Below are 22,954 nucleotides of genomic sequence, written 5' to 3'. Positions count from 1 at the left end.
CAATGTGTGATCCATCACAATATAGACAATTAATTGGAAGACTTTTATATTTGACAATCACAAGACCAGATATTGCCTATGCAGTCAATCGATTAAGTCAATATGTTACTAATCCCAAGCAACCACATTTACCAGCTGTTCATCATCTTTTATGATTCATCAAACAAAATCCTAGTCTTCCTAGGAGATTCTTTGATTTCATGGAAATCTAAGAAACAAACGAATGTATCCGGATCTTCAACAGAAGCAGAGTATCATGCCATTGTTGTTCTTACTAGTGAACTTATATGGCTCAGACATCTTCTACATGATTTTGGTTTCACACCTTCTTCTTCATCATTGATCTTTTGTGATAATAATTCTGCCATACAACTAGCCAACAATCACACCTTTCACAAACGTACTAAACAGATAGAAATTAACTGCCATTTTGTTCGTGACAAGGTGATTGATAACACTATTTGCCTTATGCCTATTCGTACTCAATATCAGTTGGTTGTTATTATAACCAAACCATTGCCAAGATCAAAGCTTTTGCCCATTATATCCAAGATGGTACTTAAAACAATTTTTACGGCTCCATCTTAAGGGGGATGATGGAGTTAAGTTATTTAACGGAAAACCATTTTTCGGTTAAGTCTGTTAAAAGTTTATGTTAGTACAATTACCTGTTAGAAAAGTTAGTTATTTAGTTACAATTTGTTAGGCTTATGTTAGAAGAAAAGGCTTAGTGTAATTGTTGTATATAATCTTTGTAATTAGCTTTCTTTGGAATTTGATTGAAAGAAAATGTTCCACATTCATCATTTCTCAAAAAAGAGGTTACATGGAAAGGGAGAAAAAAATCCTCCAACAACTACCAATTCACACATGTTCACCAAATTCAGCCATCACTTCCCCAAATCTATAAAATAAGTCTTTTGTCTTAAACTGCTCGAATTGTTTCTACCCTTTAATTTATTTCGGTATGCCCGAATTGTTCTAGATAAATTTCGACATATACTTCATGTACGTTCGAAGTACAAAGCTTGAAGAAGAAAAGAAAAAACAATTAAATAAAATTATAAAAAAAATAACAATTAGAAATGAAAGTTAAGATGCTGTATTGAGACAATGAAAACTTTTTAAAATCATCCAGCATATCCAAAACGACAAGTTTCAATAAGAATAAAAGACATACAATTTTACCAGTAACATCTAAAAATCTATCATCTAAAAAAAACCATAGAAATTAAGTATTTTATTTGTTGAACCAATAAGAAAGTAGTAACACACTTTCAAGCAACTACTTTGATTTCTTTCCTTTCGTTGCTTTAACAGGAGGAGCTTGGAAAGGGATAAATTTTTTCCCACCCATAAACGGCTGTAACACTTGAGGCACTTCAACACCATCTTCCCTTTGGTAATTCTCAAGAATGCAACAGATAGTCCTCTCTGTTGCTGTGAGTGTAGAATTCAATAAATGGCAGTATTGCTTTGTTTGTTCATTGCTCTGCACAACTCAAAATCAACAGTACACCACTTAATAATATTTAAATAAAACAAATACAATTCAATAATGGAAAAAAGAAAATCCAACCTTTTTCTCCCCAAATCTGATCTCCAACTTTCTCGATTGGTAATCAGTGCAATTTGAACAAGACACAAGTTCTCTGTAAGTGCTGGATGCAGGGAACCATGCTTCCAAGTCATACTTCTTTGCTGCAGCATCATTTAGTGCACCAGAGACAATAGAGACTACACGATAAGGTAATTTCAACTGCAATATAAAATTTACATACAATAGATGTTAGTCAAAAATATTTGCATCTATATATGGTGAAAAAAATAAATACCATTTGATAAAACTCCTCAGAGTTTTTTATCATCTCTTCAAGCATGTCCCACCATTCATTTCCATTTGGGCTGGTGATGCAGAACTGTTCAACTTTCTGAAACTCATGAACACGGAAGAGTCCACGAGTGTCATGACCATGTGAGCCAGCTTCTTTCCGGAAGCAAGATGAATATCCAGCATATCTGATAATTTTTTCAACATCAATCAGCAAAAAAGAGAATATGGGAGGATGTTTCTTTTTTACTTAATGGGTTTAAGCCAAAAGTATGAGAATGTTTCTTTCCCTTTCAACTCCTCTCACAATGTGAAAATTGCTTTTACAAATATAAGTGTAAAATGGGTATTAAAGTAACCTTAGTGGTAGCTGTTGTGGATGAATCCATTTATCTATGTTATAAGCACAAAGAGGTTGTTCAGCAGTAGCAATCAGATACTTATCGTCTCCCTCACCTGTTACCTATATAAAAAAAAAAGAATAAAACTGTGACCTTGAATTAATATTTTCCACACAACTGCAGGATTATTGTATTGCTATTACCTTGTAAAGTTCTTCGTTAAATTGGGTTAATTGAGCGCACTTTTCCATTATATCATGCACCATAAAGAATGGAGTTTTAATTGACTTAAAACCCCTTTTCTCAAGAAAAATACAACCAAACTTTATAAGAGCATGATTTAGATGCAAACCAGCACCTTTCAAACAATACCCTCTACCACCAGCAACCTTAACACCTAGAATAAATAAAGCTGCATTAACCCTGCATTTTTATCGATTCAATAATTTGTAATATAATTACCTTTTTCTAGATCAGCAATTCCAAGAAGCTCCACAAGCTCGACATGATTTTTTAGTTTTGGCTCCGTTCTTTTCTCTCCCCATGTCCGGACAACAACATTATTTGCCTAAAGATATCATTAGTAAATAAGAGGTGATGAATGTTGTGAGCTACCAATGTATTTAAAGAAAAAAATGATGTGATTAATGTCCACCTCATCATTGCTAACAGGAACTGAATCATGCACAAGATTTCCAGCCTTGCTCAATTTTGAACATAATGCTGAACGGGCTTCCTGAACCTCTACAACTTTCTTTGCAATTAGGTCCTTGGTTTCCTCTTCTCCGGCCTTTAAAAATTAAAAGAATCAATTTTGCAATTTAGTTGTTATATATAATATAAATTCATCAAGCTAATGGAAGGCAAGATTTTCCAATTCAACATCAAATGTGGAACATATCAAAATATAAAGAATGAAACAAATGGTTGTATCATGCATTCTGAGTTATGTAATAATACAAACACAAAGATCAATAAAAATGAAGCTTACGTTGTCGCCACTCCTTGTCAAGATGAATAATTTCATCATCAAATTTTACATCTTTAAACCTGCGGCGTTGAGATTCTCGTATAATTTCTGGGTTGGTGCCCCTTTCCTCCCAAAATAGATTTATGTCCAACATGCTTTCTCCTTCCTTCTCTCCTTCTGATATATGATGATGACATGGTTAAAGAGTTAAAAAAAATAGATATGTGCACCAAACCAACAGAAAATCAAACACCAAAGATGCATCCCTAAAGAGTTAAAATAAATAAATAAATAGATATGATCACATATATTGTACCGATTACTACTTTGCTCCAAACTTGTGACCTCACAAAATCATCAGAAGTTTCATAACATCACAGAATCAGGACTTTGGGGTTTATAATATAATCTAATGTATACTAAAAAAATCGATGAAAGAGGGGACTTAGTCTGAGTACCTGTGGGATGCACAAAACTTCTGTTCTGAGTCTGAGTAGCTTTTGTTTCTTTATCAGAAGGAGGAGCTTGAAAAGCCATGAACGTCTTTCCACCCATATAAGGCTGTAACACTTTGGGCACTTCAACACCATCCTCCCTTTGGTAATTCTCAAGAATGCAACACATGGTTTTCTCTGCTTCTGTTAGTGTGCAATTCAGTAAATGGCAGTATTGCTTCATTTGTTCATTGCTCTGCAAAACCAACTCAAAATCAACACACCATGCACCACTTAATAATAAAATACGATTCAAAAAAAAAAAAACAACCGTTTTCTGCCCAAATTTGATCTCCAACTTTCTCGACTGGTAATCAGTGCAGTTTGAGCACGACAACAATTGTCTGTAATTATTAGAAGCAGGAAACCATGCTTCCAAATCATACGTCTTTGCTGCAGCGTTATTTAGGGCACCAGAGACTACAGACACTATATGATATGGCAATTTCAACTGCAGCACAAAATTTGCGTAAGATTAAATATTTAATTAAAAATACTTGTGTGTGTCTATGGTGAAAAAATAATTACCATTTGATAAAACTCCTCAGAGTTTTTTATCATCTCCTCATGCATGTCCCATGAGTCATTGCCATTTGGGCTGGTGATGCACAGCTGTTCAACTTTCTCACACTGAGAAGGATCGAATATTCCATCTGAGCCAGCATTTTTCCGGAAACAAGTTGAATATCCCACCTGTCTGATAATTTTTTCAACATTAATACAATGTTTTTTTTGTTTACTTAATGGGCTTAACTTAACAGGTTAAGCACTTAACCGGGACAACTACATATGGATGTTTCTTTTTTACTTAATGAGTTAAGCCAAAAACCACAGCTTAATGTATTCAGACACCAACCCTTTAATTACCTATTCTATGTACTTAAAAATTAAGACCATAAAAAGGGTAATAAAGTAAACCTTATTGGTAGCTCTGTTGGATGAACCCGGCCATCTATGTTATAAGCACAAAGTGGTTGTGCAGTGGTACCAATCAGATACTTATCCTCACCCTCACCTGTCACCTATTAAAAAAACAAGAATAAAACTGTAACCTTGAATATTTTCCACAAAATTGAAAGCGTATTGTATTGCTATTACCTTGTAAAGTTCTTTATCAAAATGGACTGAATGAGTGCACTTTCCCATTATATTTTCCGTCATAAACGATGGAGTTTGTAATGATGTGAAACCCCTTTCCTCCAGAAAATCAAGACCAAACTTTATAAGAGCTAGATTTAGATGCAAACCATCGCCTAACAAACAAAACCCACCCTTGCCAGCTATCTTAGCACCTAAATATAAATAAATAAATAAATAAATAAATAAATAAAGAGGCAGTAGACCTGTAATTTCTGCAATCAAATAAACTGTAATATAATTAATACCATTTTCTACATCAGCAATTCCAAGAAGTTCCATAAGCTCGACATGATTTTTTTAGTTTTGGCTCCATTCTTTTCTCTCCCCATGTCCGGACAACAACATTATCATTAGTAAATAAGAGATGATGAATGTTAATTATGAGCTACTAATCTATTTAAAGAAACAAATAATTAATGTCCACCTTGTCATTGCTAACAGGAACTGAATCATGCACAAGGTTCCCAACCATGCTCAATTTTGAATATAATGCTGCACGGGCCTCCTGAACCTTAGCACCTTTCTTTGCAATTGAGTCCTTGATTTCCTCTGTATTTTTAATCTTGGAACTTGCATCTTCCCCGGCCTTCAAAAGAAATAAATTTTGCAATTTGGTGTTATATATATATACTATAAGTTTGTTATGCTAATGGAAGACAAGATTTTTAATATAACATGTGACCATGTGAAAAAACAAAAGACTTACAATGCTAAGTTTAGTCACTTCTTTGTTGATATTGTTAAAGACTTTGAGCAGCTGTTCATGCTTATATTGACCTGCAAATCAAAATATTAAAAATAGTTGTGCATACATAGTAAATCCTGCTTCCTGTGTTATGTAATATAAAGTTACAAACACAAAGATTAATCAAAATGAAGCTTACGTTTTCGCAACTTCTTGTCAAGATAAATAATTTCATCAACAATCTCTACATCTGCAAACCGTTGACGTTGAGATTCGCGTATAATTTCCGGGTTGTTGCCCTTTTCCTCCCTAAATAGATTTATGTCCAACATGCTTTCTCCTTCTTTCTTTCCTTCTGTATGATGATGACATGGTTAAAAAAAAAAAAAAGATATGTGCACCAAAGACCAAACTGGAAACAAAAACAGTTTATGTAATTTGTAGTGGCTCAACTTCGTTCTGACTTTGACCACCCAAAAGATTGTCAACAACACAAACAACCATTATATCATTAAATAATAAAAGTCGATTGAGAACTAGAAACAAACAGATCTCTAAATACAAAAATCAGTTTTATATATCAAACCCCACAGATGGTATTCCTCCCAAGACAGTGCATACGTATAGCACACTCAGTTCAGAAAAATCAAGGAAAAAACATGCTATATATGTGTGTGTATATACGTATGGAATTTAAGAGGCTAGCAACCAAGAATCAAAGAGTGATACTTACAGGTACGATTCTATCAAATGCCGTGCACACAAGTTTCTAGGCTCGGCTTTTATAGGCTAAGGGGTTAAATTGGAGTAGTATTGGTCGGGATTGCTTGGGGATGAAGGGTACGACTTACGAGGCATACGGTCTTCAAGCATTGCCAATATTACCCCCTGAACTCGTATCCCATTATCGCTGATTCTTCCAAGGAAGAATTTGATTAAGTCAATGAAATTAAAAATGGAATTACAAGTATACCCTTATTAAGATATATAGGAGATTTTATTTCCACTTAGATGTTTAGGAGGTGTTTGGCTTAGTTTTTGAGAAGACAAAAGTTCTTTTAGAAAAAGTTACAAAAATTCAGATTTATGTGACTTTTTCAAAAAGTTTATTTTCCTTCTATCCAAAAGTAGTTTTTAAAAGATCTTTTGTTTTTACCAAACATCTTTTAGTTTTTTATCTTTTCCTAAAAATTAAAAGATGTTTAAAAAGATAAAACAAACCACCCCTTAATTCGCTCTTCTTCGTAATGCAATTATACCAAAAAATAAGGAGTTGACATTTTATATCCCCCATCTTCTTTTTCCTCTGAGGTATTGACATTTTATAACCCTCATCTTTTTTTTTCTTTGCTCTTCCTTTATTGTTTACACCAATATTTTTTTTACAATAAATCCATCATCTTAATATATATATATATATATATATATATATATATATATATATATATTTGCCATTATTTACACCACCAAGTATTTTAAAGAGGTTATAAACATATTAATCAGATAAAACTATTACACAACCAACCACTTACTAGAAAAAAAAAATAACTAAATTCTAATGTGTGATACCCTTCAAAATTTAAGTTTGTGGAATCATCACAAACACTAAAATCTTTTCGATCACTTGGTTTAAAAGTGTATCCAACTTTCTCAATTAACCGGTTTCGGCTTAAAATCGGTAAAAAAAAAAAAAAAAAAAAAATCGGTTTTTGGTTTTTAAAATATCTGATTCCTAACTGCCGGTTCGTTTTCTAAATACCTGTTTTAATAAAACCGGTTTGGTTTTTTCCTATAGTTTTAAAAAAACCAGTTCACTTTGTACACCTCTACAGATGAGCAGTTTGAATACTTAATATGCATTCGTTTGCAATTTTTTATTGGATAATATTTTATTATGACTTGATATACTTTAGTTTGAAGTTATTCTATTTTTTCTATTAAATGATTAATTGTGTAATAATTTTATCTTTATAAAATCATTCGAAAAAGTTAGTTGTGTGGAGAATTACCAAAGAAAAAATAAATATTAAGATGGGGACTCATTGTCAAAACAAAAGAGAAATGGTGGTGAAGACAACAAAGAAAAAAAAACAATTGGAGAAAAGGTATAAATTCTCAATATTTTATTTTTGAGTATAATTGACATAACAAGAAACAGCCTAAGAAGAATTAAAATTCACCGTATATAAGTATGGGTATAATTGTCATTAGACGTTTAAATTTAGTGGATTAATAAAACTCTTCCGTGGAAGAATCATTGCCCTTAATTTAAAGTTATTTCACCAGACCAAAATGTTTTATCATAATTTCCTTTTATTTCCCAACATTTGTTTTGAATCCTATTAACTTTTTTAAATAATTTTTTTAATCTTATTTATTTATTTGTAACTAAGCCTTTATATATATTTCTAAATATCTAACTATTCTGCTTATTTATCAATTTTTTTTTAATTTAAAACTTCAAATTCCTTTTAATTAAATTAAATACTATTATCCGTTTTTTAATTAATAAAATGCTGTTATGGTAGATGTATACAATCATAATTTCCTTTTATTTCTCAACATTTGTTTTAAATCCCTATTAACTTTTTTAAATAAACTCCTTTAATCTTATTTATTTATTACTAAGCTTTTATATATATATATGGAAAAGTGAATATACCCTTATGGAAAAGTGAACTTGAAATTGTAGAGATTTAGGCCTGCAAATATAATGTCTTAAGACAGAAATTTCTCTAGTATAGATCTATCTAAAGGATAGGACAATCTATTCAAGATATGATCTTATTGAATCTATCGAAATTTTCTATGTTTCCTTCGTCTACAACAAATTACAAATTCGAAATCATAGAGATCACCCATTTAACAAATCCTTTACTGAGGCTTTTGAGAATTGTTAGTGGGAAAAAGAGACCAGGAATGGGGTATGTTTATGCAGGGGTATATCGGGCAAAAGAAGCAATCAAGAAAGAACTTATAATAAGAAAGATTAACTTTTTTTTCCTTACATTTGCTGATAGAAAATCTTGACGTTTTCTAAACTTTTGCTTTTTATGTTCTACTAATAACCGATAAATTCTTGTGCAGATTTTAAGCTATTTGCTGAGTATTCCAATATCTAATGAACCAAAACTAAACAATCGAAGAAAGGATAAGGTATTTAGCCAGTTGAGTTTGATTTTAAGACTTTAAGTCGTGTTCTAAGTTCTAACTAGCCAATCAAAGTTCCAAACTCAAATACTCAATGTAGACAATCTTGGTGTATCCGTGTATAATTCACAACAGTTATAATTATATGAACTGGAACTATTATTGATATGATTTTGCTACTGCTTAGGATAAAGAATAAAAGAAAGAAGATGAAGAAGAAATCGACTGAATATGAAGATGATGCGTACCTGATTATGGAGAGGATCGACTTCAGCAAGACGATTACCAGCAGAATATGCGAGTGAACAGGGAGGGAAGAAAACGATGAGAGGATGTCAACTATGATTCTGCGGCTACGTAATACTAGAAAACGATCAGAGGGATGTCAACTATATATGATTCTGCGGTTACGTAATATTAGGGTTGAGGATATGACGGTCCTTTCCAATTTTCATCCGGTTCCCACCCAATTTGGTCGAAAATTTTGGAATGAAAATCAAATCTCCAAAATCTTTTGGGAGAATTTCGAAACATCAAAAGATTATATTTTTTCAGTCTTATTTTAAAATATCATATCTATCCTTTTAAGCTTTGAAAATATCAAATTTACCCAGATCATTTATTTAACAATTTTAAACATTTTATAATCATTTTAAATACTTATTTTTTTATCAAATGACTCTTATACGCTCTTAAAATCTAAGTTTGAAATATCATTTATGCCCTTCATAAACTTTTAAAATATCATATTTACTCATATATTATTTTATAATCCATTATTTTCCAAATTTAAAACATCGTAAATTATATTTTGGATGGGATGGAATCGACAAGTATGATACATACAATTAACCGTTACTCATATTGTTAGATGGAAGATGAAGACTTTTTGGTTTGTTTGTTTGCTGAATGGATAGGAAGACCTAATTATACTCTCATGTGAAAGTTACTATCTTGCATGCTAATCTACATTCTCTAGTTATCAATATGGAGATTTCACCTAAATTTCCAAATTTACCCGACGTTGTGTGTGTGTGTGTGTGTGTGTGTGTGTGTGTATATATATATATATATATATATATATATATATTAGCAGCGTACCCGCACGATGCAACGGACGAAGAATAATTTCATTCTGGCGATTGGTTGATTTCTCCTAGACGACAAATTGTTTGGTTTCGATCCATTTCGAGCAATCTTTGGCTACTCTTTTTTCGTATCAGACTTTTTAATTCGGTCTTTTTCGTATCGGTTTTTTTTTTTAATTGTGTGAAAGCACATGTATGATAGATGTGTATGTAAAATAAGCTATTTGATAATATTTTTTAAAATAATTTATTATATAAAATATGAAAAAAAATATATTTATTTTATTATTTTTGCTTAGTCGAAAGAGCAACTTTTATTTGTCAGTCCACTTTGTGGTCGAGTAGTATGGTACTATGGTTAAATAGGACTTAAAACTAACTAAAATATATTATTAAATATAGCAACAGTTTAAAATATAAAATATATTTAATATTAAACGAATTTCATTTTACAAAACAATCAAAGTATTTGCAATAAATTTTTACAGTATTATTTTTCTATTTGAAAATGTTTTTTTTTTTTACGTTTCAACGGAAACCATTTTCTATTACGTGATAAACATTTGCATTGGCAAAGTAATTTTACATTATAAAAAAATAAAAATTTATAGACGTACTTCTTCCTCTATATCTCATGATCTCAAGTGTATTTGAACTTTGTTTATTTAGTGACATGCTTCACTGATAGGGCTGTTAATCGGGTTTTGGGTTAATCGGGTCGGGTTAGTCGTGTTTTCACAAAAAATAATTTAACCCGACACCTGACCCTATTAAGGTATGGGTTGGTCGGGTTCGGGTTAATCGGGTTTCGGGTTAATAGGGTCGGGTTAGTCGGGTTAATACACTAAACACTTAATTTAAACATAATATATATGGTTTTTTCAAGAGTGCAATCTGATATAAAATCAAACCATTTTTTTTACTCTTTTCTTAACATCAAGAATGCATACAAATTGAAATAAATTAAAAATAAAAGATCATGGACCTCATGGTTATTACAGCATATGAGAAAGCATGCATACCACAATAGTTAAAAGAGTTCTTCCATTATAAATATTAAATATATGAACTTTCACTCTCTAGTTAACGATCAACACCATGTAGTTTATTCATGTTTATAGTTAGTTTAAAGTAGAAATAACTATAAAAAAAATCTTTACTTTTGAGATTTTATATCTTTTTGGACTTCAACTTCGCCAATGGGAGTTACTTAACCCTCGTATGCTTCTAGAGTCATAAAAATTTACATTTTCAAAGGGTTTGTAGTCTTTTGTACTGTTCAAGTAGAGAGCGGTGGAATACGTAAAGGTTGTGAATTCCTAACCGGGTTATTCGGGTTGACCCGAAACTTGATTTTTTTGTAAAAATCAACCCTAAAACCAACCGTAACTATAAATCGGGTTTATCGGGTTAACCCGAATAACCCGATTTGGAATTCTAACCCTATTGAACCCGACCCTAATTACCTTATTCGGGTTAGGGTCGGGTCGGGTTAATCGGGTTCGGGTTTTTTTGACACCCCTATTCACTGACAACTAAAACCTAATTTCACAACCAAAATACAGAAAATAGAAAAACCAAAAGAAGAAAGAGAAAATACAAGGGAAGGAGAATACTTCGATGGTAGAATGTGGCGAAGACGATCATGGATCTTGGTTGTTTAAAGGGGCAACGAAAATGGAAGATCGTCGTGTTTGAAGGCCGTAAACATATACTATAAGTGTATGAACATGATAAACTATTAATTTGACCAAACCACTTAGTTATCGTCTTATTGGTATTTAACTGTTAACACTTATCTATAATCTAAGTGGTATTTGGCAACTAAAATTTTGCCTTCAATTTTAATTTTTAAATGAAAAAACTCATTAATCTAGTTAATTATAAATAAGAAAGTCAAATTTTGCGTTCTTAAACCACTGAAAAAAATCTGTAACCATATATAATGAATAAATCAAGCAGGTGGTTGAAAAAGAAAGATTATGTTTAAAGACAAAAATAACCCAACTTAAGAGAAATCTTGCACAAAAACACATCTAACAAACACCTAATAACAACAAGGGAGAATTTCATATATGTCCCAAATCTTTTTTTATTCAAAAAAAATAAAATTATTCAATCTCTTATTCGTTATTGGTGCTATTTGGTTCATGTGGGTTGCTAATTGCTAGTTACCCTTGATTTACTTGCTAGTTACCCCTAATCTGATGCTTAATCACTTCGTCATACATAAACAAAAATACCAAACTTGTATCGAAAAAATACATCCATTATGTGATTGGGATAAAAAAAAAATCACCCCAGTTATTTAGATCTTTTAATCAACAATATTGGTTTACAATTGAGTGTTTTCAAAGTTACTCTGTCTAAATCACGAGTGCTTTCAATCTCTTTAAAAAAGGTTTCCAAATTACCTACATTTTCCACTCTAAATCATATTTGATTTTCGTTTTAAAACTTATGTTAGAAAAATTTTAGAGTAAAAAATTGTTATATATTTTATAAATATTAAACTTTTCTTACAACTTATATATATATATATATATATATATATATATATATATATATATATATATATATATATATATATATATATATATAACTTTTATTATAAATTTCATATAGCCATTTCTAAACTTTTTTATAACATTTTAAAAACATTTCGTATATTTTTCGTAACTTTTTTATAATCTTTTTTATAACATTTAAAAAGATTTTTGTTAAAGATGAAAGTTTAAAACAAACTTAAAACATTGTACTAATTTTTTTGTAAAGAAAGTTTATAATCTTTTAGTTAAAACATATAACAAATGTTTATAACAAGTAGTAAAATTTTCTATTAAACTTAAAAAATGTTGGTAAAGAATTTAAAAACACATGTAAACAAATTAAGAAGAAATAAAAAAAAAATCTTAAAATTGGTTGTAAAAAATTCTAACAACTTTTAGTTAAAACGTGTAACAAACATTTATAACAAGTAGTATTTTTTCTATAAAAGTTATAAAGCTGTTGTAAAAGAATATAAAAACGCCATTAAAAAAATTAAGAAAAAAAATCTAAAAAAGTTGTAGAAAAATAAATTTGTAAATTAAACTAAATTTTGGATGGATTCGTAATGAAATTCAATGTTCGGACCAAATTTGTAAGAAAATTTAAAATTTGAGCCAAAGTATAAAATTAAAAAAATATATATGTGACATGTTGAGATAACATCTCTAGTAGATATACATAAAACTATGGATGAACATGATACAAAACCGATACCGACTGGAGAATTCCGAATACCGAAATGGGTGAAAAAACAATACAGAGTACCGAACCGAACTAACATTACCGGTACTAATACCAAGAATGATACCAGTTCTCATTACTAACACCAGTACTGATAATACCAATTCCCGAATTTCATGATTTTAGAAAACCAAGTATCATCTTATATGTTTAACTTCAGTAATCAAAATTCGGTACTAACTGCTCATCCTTACATAAAAGATAGGTAGGTTACCCTTTTTAAAAAAAGTACATTTCTTTTTCCAAATTCAAAGATAAAACCAACTAAATATAGGATACCCTTTTTAAAACATAAGCAGGTTAGCCTTTTTTTTTTTTTCAAAAACAACTAACATGGTCTTTGTTATATCGTGTCAATTAGCAGTGTTGCAATTTAAAATTCAAATTTTGCAAGTTTTTAATCCACCGTTTCACACACATCAAATGGAGATATAAATGATAGTTGTGCCCACACGAAACAAAAGGATGAGCAAGAACCAAATTGTTCAACAATAAACTGTAAGATGGATGTCTTGAAAATATTTAACATATGCAAAGATAAAAACGATCTAATTATTAAATAGTGCTCTAAAATGTCTAGCACTAATTAATGAGATCAACATTCACACACTCATGTTTGCACCAAAAAACCCGCCCTTTTGACTATCATCAGTTATGTCACGGAAGCATTCATAATCATATGAATATCTCTTATACTTTGATGGGGGTTGAGCAGCCGAAGCCCATGACTCTGGTTTAATTGCAGCACCACCATTCCAAGTGCTAAGAAAGAAAACATATTCTTCAATTGTCTTTTTTTCTGGCAACACCCATTCCATTTTGCCAAAATCTAGCTCCTCAACATTACATGAATCTTGTGAACTTTTGATCCATCACATACAGGTTTTCACCCGAACTTATAAACACCGGATGAGAGACATATAGCTTTAAGATATTCTTCATTTCAAGAAATGTCAATTTGGGCTCTGGATTGAGTATCATTTCACACACATGATATTTGTTGTTTTTGTTTAGGGTATATATCTTCCCCTTGAAAGTATGTAAATCAAGGATGGGGTAAATGACCTCCATGACTTGCAAACTCTACTGAATGAAAGAAAATCAAAGATTCCCAGTTGCATCATAACTAAAAAAAGCACATCATTGCTGAGATGTGACCAAGGTCCCACACCACCATTGTCATAAGTCTTGAACCTCTTCTTCCTGCTACATGATGATGCTTCACCATCATCATGATTCTGGTTTCTTGTCTTCGTCATTCCTGCAATGATAAAACTTAAATATTCAAGATCTTTGGAATATTAAGTAAGTTATGGATGAATCAAAGTGGAAATTAGCAGTCCTTGAAGTGATGAATGCTCTAAAATAATACTACCTGGAAACTGTAAAATTGTTATTTATAAGCTAAAAAGGGTTTTACACATTCTTGACAAGGTTACAACCACAACATCTCTCCGCACCTATGGCCATGCTTCTTGTAATCAAAACCTTACCTGAAACCAAAATACCAAACTCAAAACAAACCCTAGATGATCTAACCAACTTATTAAAATCAATTTATTTGTGTGAGTTATGACCCAATTACCAAGATAAAAAACATTAAATGAAATGAAACGATCTTAAGAAACTGAGCTAAACATGATCAAGATTGACCGACATGTACTTCGCACAACATAAGATTCAACCTTTCTTGTGAGCTGTGACATTGATGAAAGATTAAAAGGAACGAAAGCAGTGTTACCTTTTTTTTATTAAACAATATTAGAAAACATACTTCAATAACTTCTCTAAACATTTACGCTCTGATTTAATCGATTCAACAAGAGCTATGAACGAGAACTGAATCGCATGGATATAAACTATTAAACCCTAGATGATCAAGCAATCAACTAAGCGAAACTGAAAGTAAAACATGTTTGAAAAAAAAAATTACCCTGATTGAAGGCGATAAACAATTTCGGGAATCTGCTTGAGTTTTTGTAGGATTATGATTTAAGACATCTCTATTCCCGTGTGCTAATTCTCTTCGCTACTCGTTAACTGCTGATGGGTATCGATAATAAGCCCCAATTTCTACAAACATTTGGGCCACACGCTTTTCGTCGTTTGAGCCACACGCTTTTACTTTTTCTGTTTTGTTTTCACTAGTGAAATCTTTAAAATCGATCACATAAACATAAAACAAGGTATTGTTATCCTATTTCAGTAGTCAAGCTAGTTTATATAAATCATTTTCAAGGTCTATTAGAAGAAAGAAATCAAGGATACTCTCATATCTATTGTCATTGTGGCTTGTACATTGTTTCTCATTATATATTGCCTTTCGGTGAAAAGAAAAAGTTATTTCATAATCATAAAAATGTGAAATAATGTTGTATCCCAAAGAAATCTTGTGTAATTTGTTGTTAAGTTCACATCTTGGAGACATTTTTGTCTGTTTATGTTTATTCTTCATTAAAAACAAGTTATTAACAACTCATTTCATGTAGCATAACCTTATATGACAAGACAAACATTTACCTTCTAGACATCTATACCATAAGCTTATATACAATGGTGTTGTTTGCCTTAAACTTATTCTTGAAATTTCATCAAAAAATCATTTTGCATATTGCTCCATAAGACTACATCAGTGCTATTTGCACCCAAAAAAACACACACACGCACAACCTGGGAAAACTAAAGAGTTACTGAATATGAGATACATTTGCTCCATACGACTACATCAGTGCTAGATACATGCAGTGGCGGATCCAGAAAAAAATATTACTGGGGTCCATCTTATATGAAAAATTAAATACAAATTTGAACCTAGAAAAAAAATCTGAAATTTTGAGGTTTCTTTGGGAGTTTTTTTGTTAAAAATATTACAAAAGTATGTTTTTTCAGCAAAAGTGGGTGCCAAAGGGATAATTTCAGCAAAAAATAATTTTTTAAGGGTTGTTTTTCAGCAAAAATGGAAAAGAATAATTTCAAGAAACCATGAATTTTCTAAGGGTTATTTTAGTAAAATGTAGCTAATATCAACTTTCAAGAGGGGTCCATGTACCCGTTATTACACTTGGCTCCGCCACTGGATACACGCCACTAGCATGAGATAATTAGATATACAAGTTATCTCAAAGCATCATTTGGGCATTTGCTATGAATTTTTTGCAAAAACAACTTAACACGGTTTTTTTTTTGGGTATATGTTAATTGGCACAGTTGCAATTTGAAAGGAAATGCTTTTCTTTTTTTGTTAATCATGAAATTTAAAATTTGCAAGTTGTTAATCCACCTATTTGCACACTTAAAAGGGTGATATAAATGATGGCCGTACAGCATGAAACAAAAGTGATTAAACAATAAGTTGCAAGATGCATGTCTTGATATGCAAAGAAAAAAAAACAGAGATAAATAGTGCTCTAACATGTCTCTCACTTATTTATGAGATTAATGTCCAAACAATCACGAGGGAAGTACCACATCCTTGAAGAAAAGAACCTACCTTTTTTATATTTCTCAACGAAGCAATCATATATGTTGTATTTTGGGCGAGGAACAACCCACGACTCTGATTTTATAGCAGTCCAACACATCATGTACACGTCGCCACGAAAGAATGCATATTCTCGTATTGTCTTTTCTTTAGGTGACACCCATTTCATTTTGCCAAAATCTAGTTCCCGAATCGGATCTTTTAAACTGTGATCCATCGAATAGTTTTCATCCGAACTTACAAGCATCGGAATTGAGAAGAGTTCCTTTGGAGAATTCTTGATTTCAAGTAATGTCAATTTGGGCTCTGTACCGAGTCTCATCTCACATAATTGCCAATCGTTGTTTAGAGCATATATCTTCCCGTGGAAAACATGTAAATCAATGATGGAAAAAGCAGAGGAGACATAATTCCATGCATCTTTACCCACCATCGAAAACGGGAGAATCTCTCTAAAAGAAAAAACAACCACCCGGATAACCAAGGTGAAAAGACCAGGATAGCCCTGAATGGAATACGATTTGATATATACGGGACAGGAGGGAAATGAAGTTCATGCTTCGTGATAGGATTCACAAGCCAGTAGTCGTGGGTTTTCAAACTTAACATCACCAAGTAACCACAAGTTAATCCAACATACCTCCTGCCAACATAATTGGGAAGGAGGGTTTTGAACTTCCTTCCTTCAAAGTCCTCTAGGTAGCAGTAGTGCTCTTTCTCATAAACACTATCAGAGATCCACATGGACATGGGTGGTCTGGATGCCATAAACCTATTCCAGTTGGAGAGTGTGAACGACCTCCATGACTTGCAAACTCCACTGAATGAAAGAATATCAACAATTCTCAGTTGCATCATAACTAAAAACAACGCATCATGATTAACCTGCTAGATTTTGATGCATCGTCATGATCATGATTCTTGTTTCTAGTTATATTTCTTGTCTTAGTCATTCCTACACTTAGCAAAAGGATAGTATATATTTAAGATCTTGGTAAATGCAAATTCTACATATGATGTAGGAATTATGAAAACAGGACAAGCATACACGTATATACAATGTGTTAATCTTCTTAAATAATCGAATTTTATCATAGGTTGAAAGAAAAAGGCAAGACAAACACATAATGTTTACATGATAATATGATATACAGGCCAACTTTACCATGAAATATTAAGTCAAAGATGACTCGGTGGAAATTAGCCGTTCTAGAGAAAATGAATGCTCTTAAAATATAGTACTTGGAAATTGTAAAATTGTTTTTTATAAACTAACCAAGTTACACCTTCTAGACAAGGTTACAACCACAATGATTACATCTCTCTTGTTAACCTAACACTTTTGCTTTTGGCCATGCTTCTTGTAATCAAAACCTTACATGAAATAAATATACCAAATTGAAAACAAACCCTAGATAATCCAACAAACTAATTATAATCATTGTATCTGTGCATATTATGATAGATCATATGTGCTATGGCCTATGAGTCATGACCCAATTACCCAAGTAAAAAAAAAACAAAGTAATGTATTGTATTAAACAGAAAAGGACCAAGAAACAAATTTAAGAAGACTATTTCATGATATAGGTTTGTATATCAATAAATATCTTATCTACAAAGACAATGTTGCTATTTTTATCAGCCAATATTAGAAAACAAAAACATAAAGAGAATTAATTACTCACTTACAAAATTTGTAAACAAAAGCAAAGTCAATTACTCAATTACAATAGCAGAAAAAGTTGTGGAGAATCAAATGAAGGGCAATTAAAGGATCAATTAACCTTGAACCAGAAAAACTATAATAATTTTTTTGCCAACAAGCACCAAGCAACTCAGAAGGAACAAGATTACAAGAATCAAGTGATACTTAAGAGAATCTAGAATGAGCAAAACAATAACCCACATGTCAAACGGATCAAATACCAGAATTTACCCAAAAATAAACGATCAATTAACAAAGAAAGGGGAGATGAAATCCATATAATAAAGTTTAAAAACAAAAAGCCATCAAGTGTTAATTTGTATAGTAACATACTTCAAGAACTTAATAAACATTTAGGTCATGAACGAGTTCGAATGGCATAGATACAATACAAACAATTAAACCCTCTATATAATCAAGTAATTAACCAAGCGAAGCTGAAATTATAAAACTGAAAAGTAAAAATATTTTATTACCCGATTGCGGAGGCAAGCGAATTCAGAATAGGCTTGAGTTTATAAGCTTAGGAATTAATCGGTAGAAATAAAACTCCAAGACCAAGCATATCGTTGCTTCCATAAATCATAGTCGAGCAGTAGTTTTGGTAATGCATGTCGATAATGGGCCCCAATTTGTGCTGAAACATAAAATAACTTTGGGCCCTACTCTTTGTCTTTAAAAGGTCTTTTGGTTTTGGTAGAATTACGTTAATATCCATAGAAAGTTTAAATATTATTTTTATGTCTTTATAATTTTTAAAATTATATATATATATATATATATATATATATATATATATATATATATATATATATATATATATATATATATATATATATAGTTAGTGTTAGGTTCAAATGTTTTTTACATCTATTGTGTGTTAGAATAGATCAATAAGAATTTAGTAAAAATTAAATTATTATTTAATCAAATAAACACATATATTAAATGATTTCCATAATTATATGTATATTAAATGATATCAATCATTATAATTCTTTTTTTCTAGAAATAATTAAATTCATCATTAATGTCATCAATAATATTCTTTTAGAATGATGTAGGAGTTTATGTTTTTTTTAGAACTCACTCACTTAAAATACAACAAAGTTGTCTGGTACATGAAGAACGAGAGTGTATTCTACTAGAATACACTCCCATTCTGCTATAATAAACTTTAATTCTGCTAGAATACACTTTCGTTCATCATGTTTCATGCAACTTTGTTGTATTTTGAGTGGGTGGTCCTGAAACAAAACGCGAACCCATACATGAAAACCTAGATGCGAATTCATTCTGAAAAATATTATTGTTGACATTAATAGTGAATTTAATTATTTTCCATAAAAATGAATTATAATTATGGATATCATTTAATATACATATAATTATGGATATCATTTAATATTTATCTTTATTTGATTAAATAATAATTTAATTTTTACTAAATTCTTATTGGTCTATTCAAGAACACAACAAATGTGTTGGATATTCACATGATTATATGTTCCTACAAAATATTATTGTCCAAAATAAATATTACAAATATCAATTAATGATTACTATTTTGGGCAATGTGACAAACTGTAAATTGTATGCCTTTAGGGCTTTTCTTGTTATCAAAATTTGTCCCCAAGTGCACGAAACAATAATGTACTTTACTATTTCTTGCATTTAAGCATCATTTACCACAAATAAGTTGAATTAAGTTTCTATTTTATGCATTTAGGCCTTTTAGTTAAAAAAAACAAGAAATAGCAGCATACCGTAATTGATTTGACTTGAAAAAACATAAATTACTCTTTTACTATACAAGTCATTTTATGTCCCCAGGTGCAGGAAACTTGTAGAAAAAGAGTCGACACTGTTGAGATGGATGCAACTTCAAGTAGTAAAGTTGCAAGGCTTAAAGTTGTCATGGAGACTACCAAAGGAGAACATACTCACTTGTTCTTTTTATTGTTTTGTTTTGTTTTTCTATAATAAATATTATACAATATTATCAATTTATTACATTTATTTACCATTGGAATTATTATTTGTATTTGACATATTATATTTTTTACAATGAATTATCTTTCTTGTGTATGGTATTTTATTTGTATTACAAAACTTTAAATGTGCTATTTAATTTGAAAATAAGTAAATCTATTGAAAAAATATATTTTTTTCAAAACATTTAAAATTACGACATGCAAAAATGTGTGTCGTCTTTTGTCACCCCCAAACCAGAATGGTGGAAACGTCTGAGGGTGGATTGATAGGTGCATTTTATGCACCTATTTTGCATGTTTATTTCCGTCTTTTTATAGCATTCTACTTCATAATTCTTGCATTTAGTTGATTATTAGGACAATTACATATTTCATTAAGAATGTCTGGTACTTCACTATTTTTGATTTATTTTGCAGGCATTATGGAGCATGGAACGTGGAGCTTGGATGCATGGATGCTTGGATGCTTGGAGCGTAGAGCTTTGGAACATGAAGATGGAGCCAACAATGAAGACATTTTGGAATTTTAGTAAAAAGCATGGGCCATGCCAAAAACACATGGTCAAGACAAATGGCCATGCCAAAGAAAAACACATGGGCAAAAGGCATGGCCATGCTAAAAACGCATGGCCTCATGGCATGTCACGTGAACTTTAATAAAAGAGCAGGAGACGTCATTTTGAAGGGGAGAACGGTTTTGGGAGTAGTTTCTGGCGATCTAGGGCAATTTTGGGAGAATTCTTGGAGCTTTTGAGAAGACTTAATCATTGCAAACATTTGGATTTCACTTTTGTAAGGATTAAACATTCCAATTCCATCTTATTCTTGTTTGATTTGTTCTTAGCCATGTGTGGCTAAGAAACCCTAGTTTCTAGTTCTTGTTCAAAACATGTTAATTGCTTGACTTGAAGCATATGATTTGATGTTTGATTTGTGATTCTATTCTAGTGATTATGTTTTTGTTTAATTAGAATCCTTGAATTTGATTTGTGTTTGATTGGCCACTTTCATGAATTGAATTTTTGTGCAGTTAATTAACTTTTAGGGCACCTAATCGTTCTATTGAGTTAATAATTGGTAACAAGCAATAAGTTTTCTTATTGTAAAACATATATCACATGTTTTCACACTTCCGAGCGTATGAGAAGAAATGAACATTGTTGGGAAGCTTATACAAAACTTAATGTGGTTTTTCAATACAATCTAAGAGCGTTTTTAGGTTGAATTAGTAAAGCTAGGTCTAATCAAAGAGCGTGTTTTGGTTAGATAATTTGGCAAGCGAGAGTTATTAGAGCGTGTTAATATCTTTCAGTACCAACATAGAATAGCAATCTTGAATTACATCAAGTCATAATCAAGTTGAACAACAACATTGAGAACTAGAACTAGAACCATTCAATCAATTTGTTTACAAATCTATTTCATTTCGTACATGCTTTTAAAGTAGATTGTTATTTAGTTATTTACTTTTGCAAACAAACCCCCCTTTGTGACCAAAGTACCTTGTGCAAAAAGGTATAGACTTTTATTCCGTGTCTCTGTGGTTCGACCCTGCTTGCCTTGTACTACTTTTTAGTGCATTAAAGCAGTGTATTTGGAGTCTATTGTACCCCTATTATTTGTCGGGTCTGACACGCCTAACAAATTGGCGCCATTGCCGGGGACACGGTGTTACTAATTGTTTATGCCTAGATCTTTTCGTACAGGTACACCACTGCCAATTGACTCGAAGATAGAGAAGACTGCAAAGAAGTTAAGGAAGCAAGCCAAGCTTCGTAAGAGGCAACCGGTTTCCGGTACTTCTTCATCATCCAATCCCCCGGTCATTAACATTTGGGAGGATATTACCCTCTCAAGTGTGTCCGCATCCGAAACAGAAAGTCCATTACCTTCACCTCAACCATCCTCATCCAGAAATACCACCCCACCCTCTTCACCTACTCATCACAACCCAAACACTACACCCACAGAAACTTTAACCACTACTCATACCATGGGAGACAACCATGGAGGGAATCCGCCTCCAAATCCACCACCCGAACAAACCCTTCGCCAATGGGCGAGGCAAGAGGTTACTCAACAACCTCTTTGCATCACCTATCTGGCAGCCACAAACCTTGAATTAAAATCTGGTCTCATTCACTTACTCCCAACCTTTAGAGGCTTAGAAAATGAAGATCCCTACAAGTTCCTCACGGAGTTCCATGTTGTGTGTGTTGGCATGAAACCGCACAATGTCACTGAAGACCAAATCAAGCTTAGGGCATTCCCCTTTGCAGTGCAAGACTCAGCAAAAGATTGGCTTTATGACCTTCCACCGGGGACGGTCAACACATGGGTAGATCTTGCACGCCTCTTCTTAGACAAATACTTCCCAGAAATGAAAGCCTCAGCCCTAAGAAGAGAGATAATTGGGATCAAACAACACAAAAGAGAAGCCTTTCATACATATTGGGAGAGGTTCAAAAAGCTTTGTGCCCGTTGCCCAAAGCATGGTATTAGTGAGTATCAAATCCTTCAATACTTCATTGAAGGCATGACTCCTTGGGAAAGAAGACTTCTTAATGCTTCAAGTGGAGGATCTTTGACTGACAAGACCCCAACGGAGATTCGGGATCTCATAAAAAACATGGCGGAGGATTCAAAGCATACTAGTCAAGATGAAGATTGGTACACAGATGCACCTCGAGGTGTAAAAGAGGTGCACACTCCTCAAATTGAAGCTCAACTATCCGAATTAACTAAGGTGGTAATGATGCTTGCTAAGGACAAAGGTGTGCA

The 22,954-nt window shown here is 31.9% G+C and overlaps 1 protein-coding gene, 1 long non-coding RNA gene and 1 pseudogene across 3 annotated transcripts; all 3 read right to left on the bottom strand.

The window, feature by feature from the left end:
• Positions 1-1,248: 1,248 nt before the first annotated feature.
• LOC145098485 (serine--tRNA ligase-like) lies at positions 1,249-3,339 on the bottom strand. Its single transcript, XM_079036120.1, has 8 exons — positions 3,223-3,339; positions 2,828-2,962; positions 2,635-2,740; positions 2,376-2,584; positions 2,191-2,294; positions 1,836-2,019; positions 1,580-1,759; positions 1,249-1,492 (listed from the first exon to the last, which is right to left on the bottom strand). The coding sequence occupies exons 1-8, from the start codon at positions 3,337-3,339 to the stop codon at positions 1,286-1,288; spliced, it is 1,242 nt and encodes a 413-aa protein (XP_078892246.1). The 3' UTR covers positions 1,249-1,285.
• Positions 3,340-3,464: 125 nt separating this feature from the next.
• On the bottom strand, positions 3,465-5,807 carry LOC145098484 (serine--tRNA ligase-like; annotated as a pseudogene). Its single transcript, XR_013704561.1, has 9 exons — positions 5,661-5,807; positions 5,483-5,553; positions 5,022-5,362; positions 4,735-4,928; positions 4,555-4,658; positions 4,165-4,333; positions 3,908-4,087; positions 3,601-3,832; positions 3,465-3,487 (listed from the first exon to the last, which is right to left on the bottom strand). The product of XR_013704561.1 is annotated as a serine--tRNA ligase-like (transcript).
• Positions 5,808-13,456: 7,649 nt separating this feature from the next.
• Positions 13,457-15,126, bottom strand: LOC145101819 (uncharacterized). The gene is made up of 2 exons (XR_013705866.1): positions 14,924-15,126; positions 13,457-14,483 (listed from the first exon to the last, which is right to left on the bottom strand). It is a non-coding gene; the product is annotated as an uncharacterized LOC145101819 (long non-coding RNA).
• Between the last annotated feature and the right edge of the window lie 7,828 nt (positions 15,127-22,954).

This window comes from Lactuca serriola, chromosome 4 (genome assembly GCF_051521515.1).
Source record: "Lactuca serriola cultivar US96UC23 chromosome 4, Lser_US96UC23_V15, whole genome shotgun sequence".
NCBI classification, from domain to species: domain Eukaryota; kingdom Viridiplantae; phylum Streptophyta; class Magnoliopsida; order Asterales; family Asteraceae; genus Lactuca; species Lactuca serriola.
The sequence above is the reverse complement of the archived record's forward strand: the minus strand, read 5'-3'. Positions and strand labels throughout refer to the sequence as shown.

Bases quoted from the DNA above. Each gene is read 5' to 3' on its own strand.
- LOC145098485 (XM_079036120.1), bottom strand. From the start codon at position 3,339: ATGTCATCATCATATATCAGAAGGAGAGAAGGAAGGAGAAAGCATGTT. The intron at 2,741-2,827 runs GTGGACATTAAT...TGATATCTTTAG, and splicing joins TTCCTGTTAGCAATGATGAG to GCAAATAATGTTGTTGTCCG. The intron at 2,585-2,634 runs GTAATTATATTA...GGGTTAATGCAG, and splicing joins AATTGCTGATCTAGAAAAAG to CTTTATTTATTCTAGGTGTT.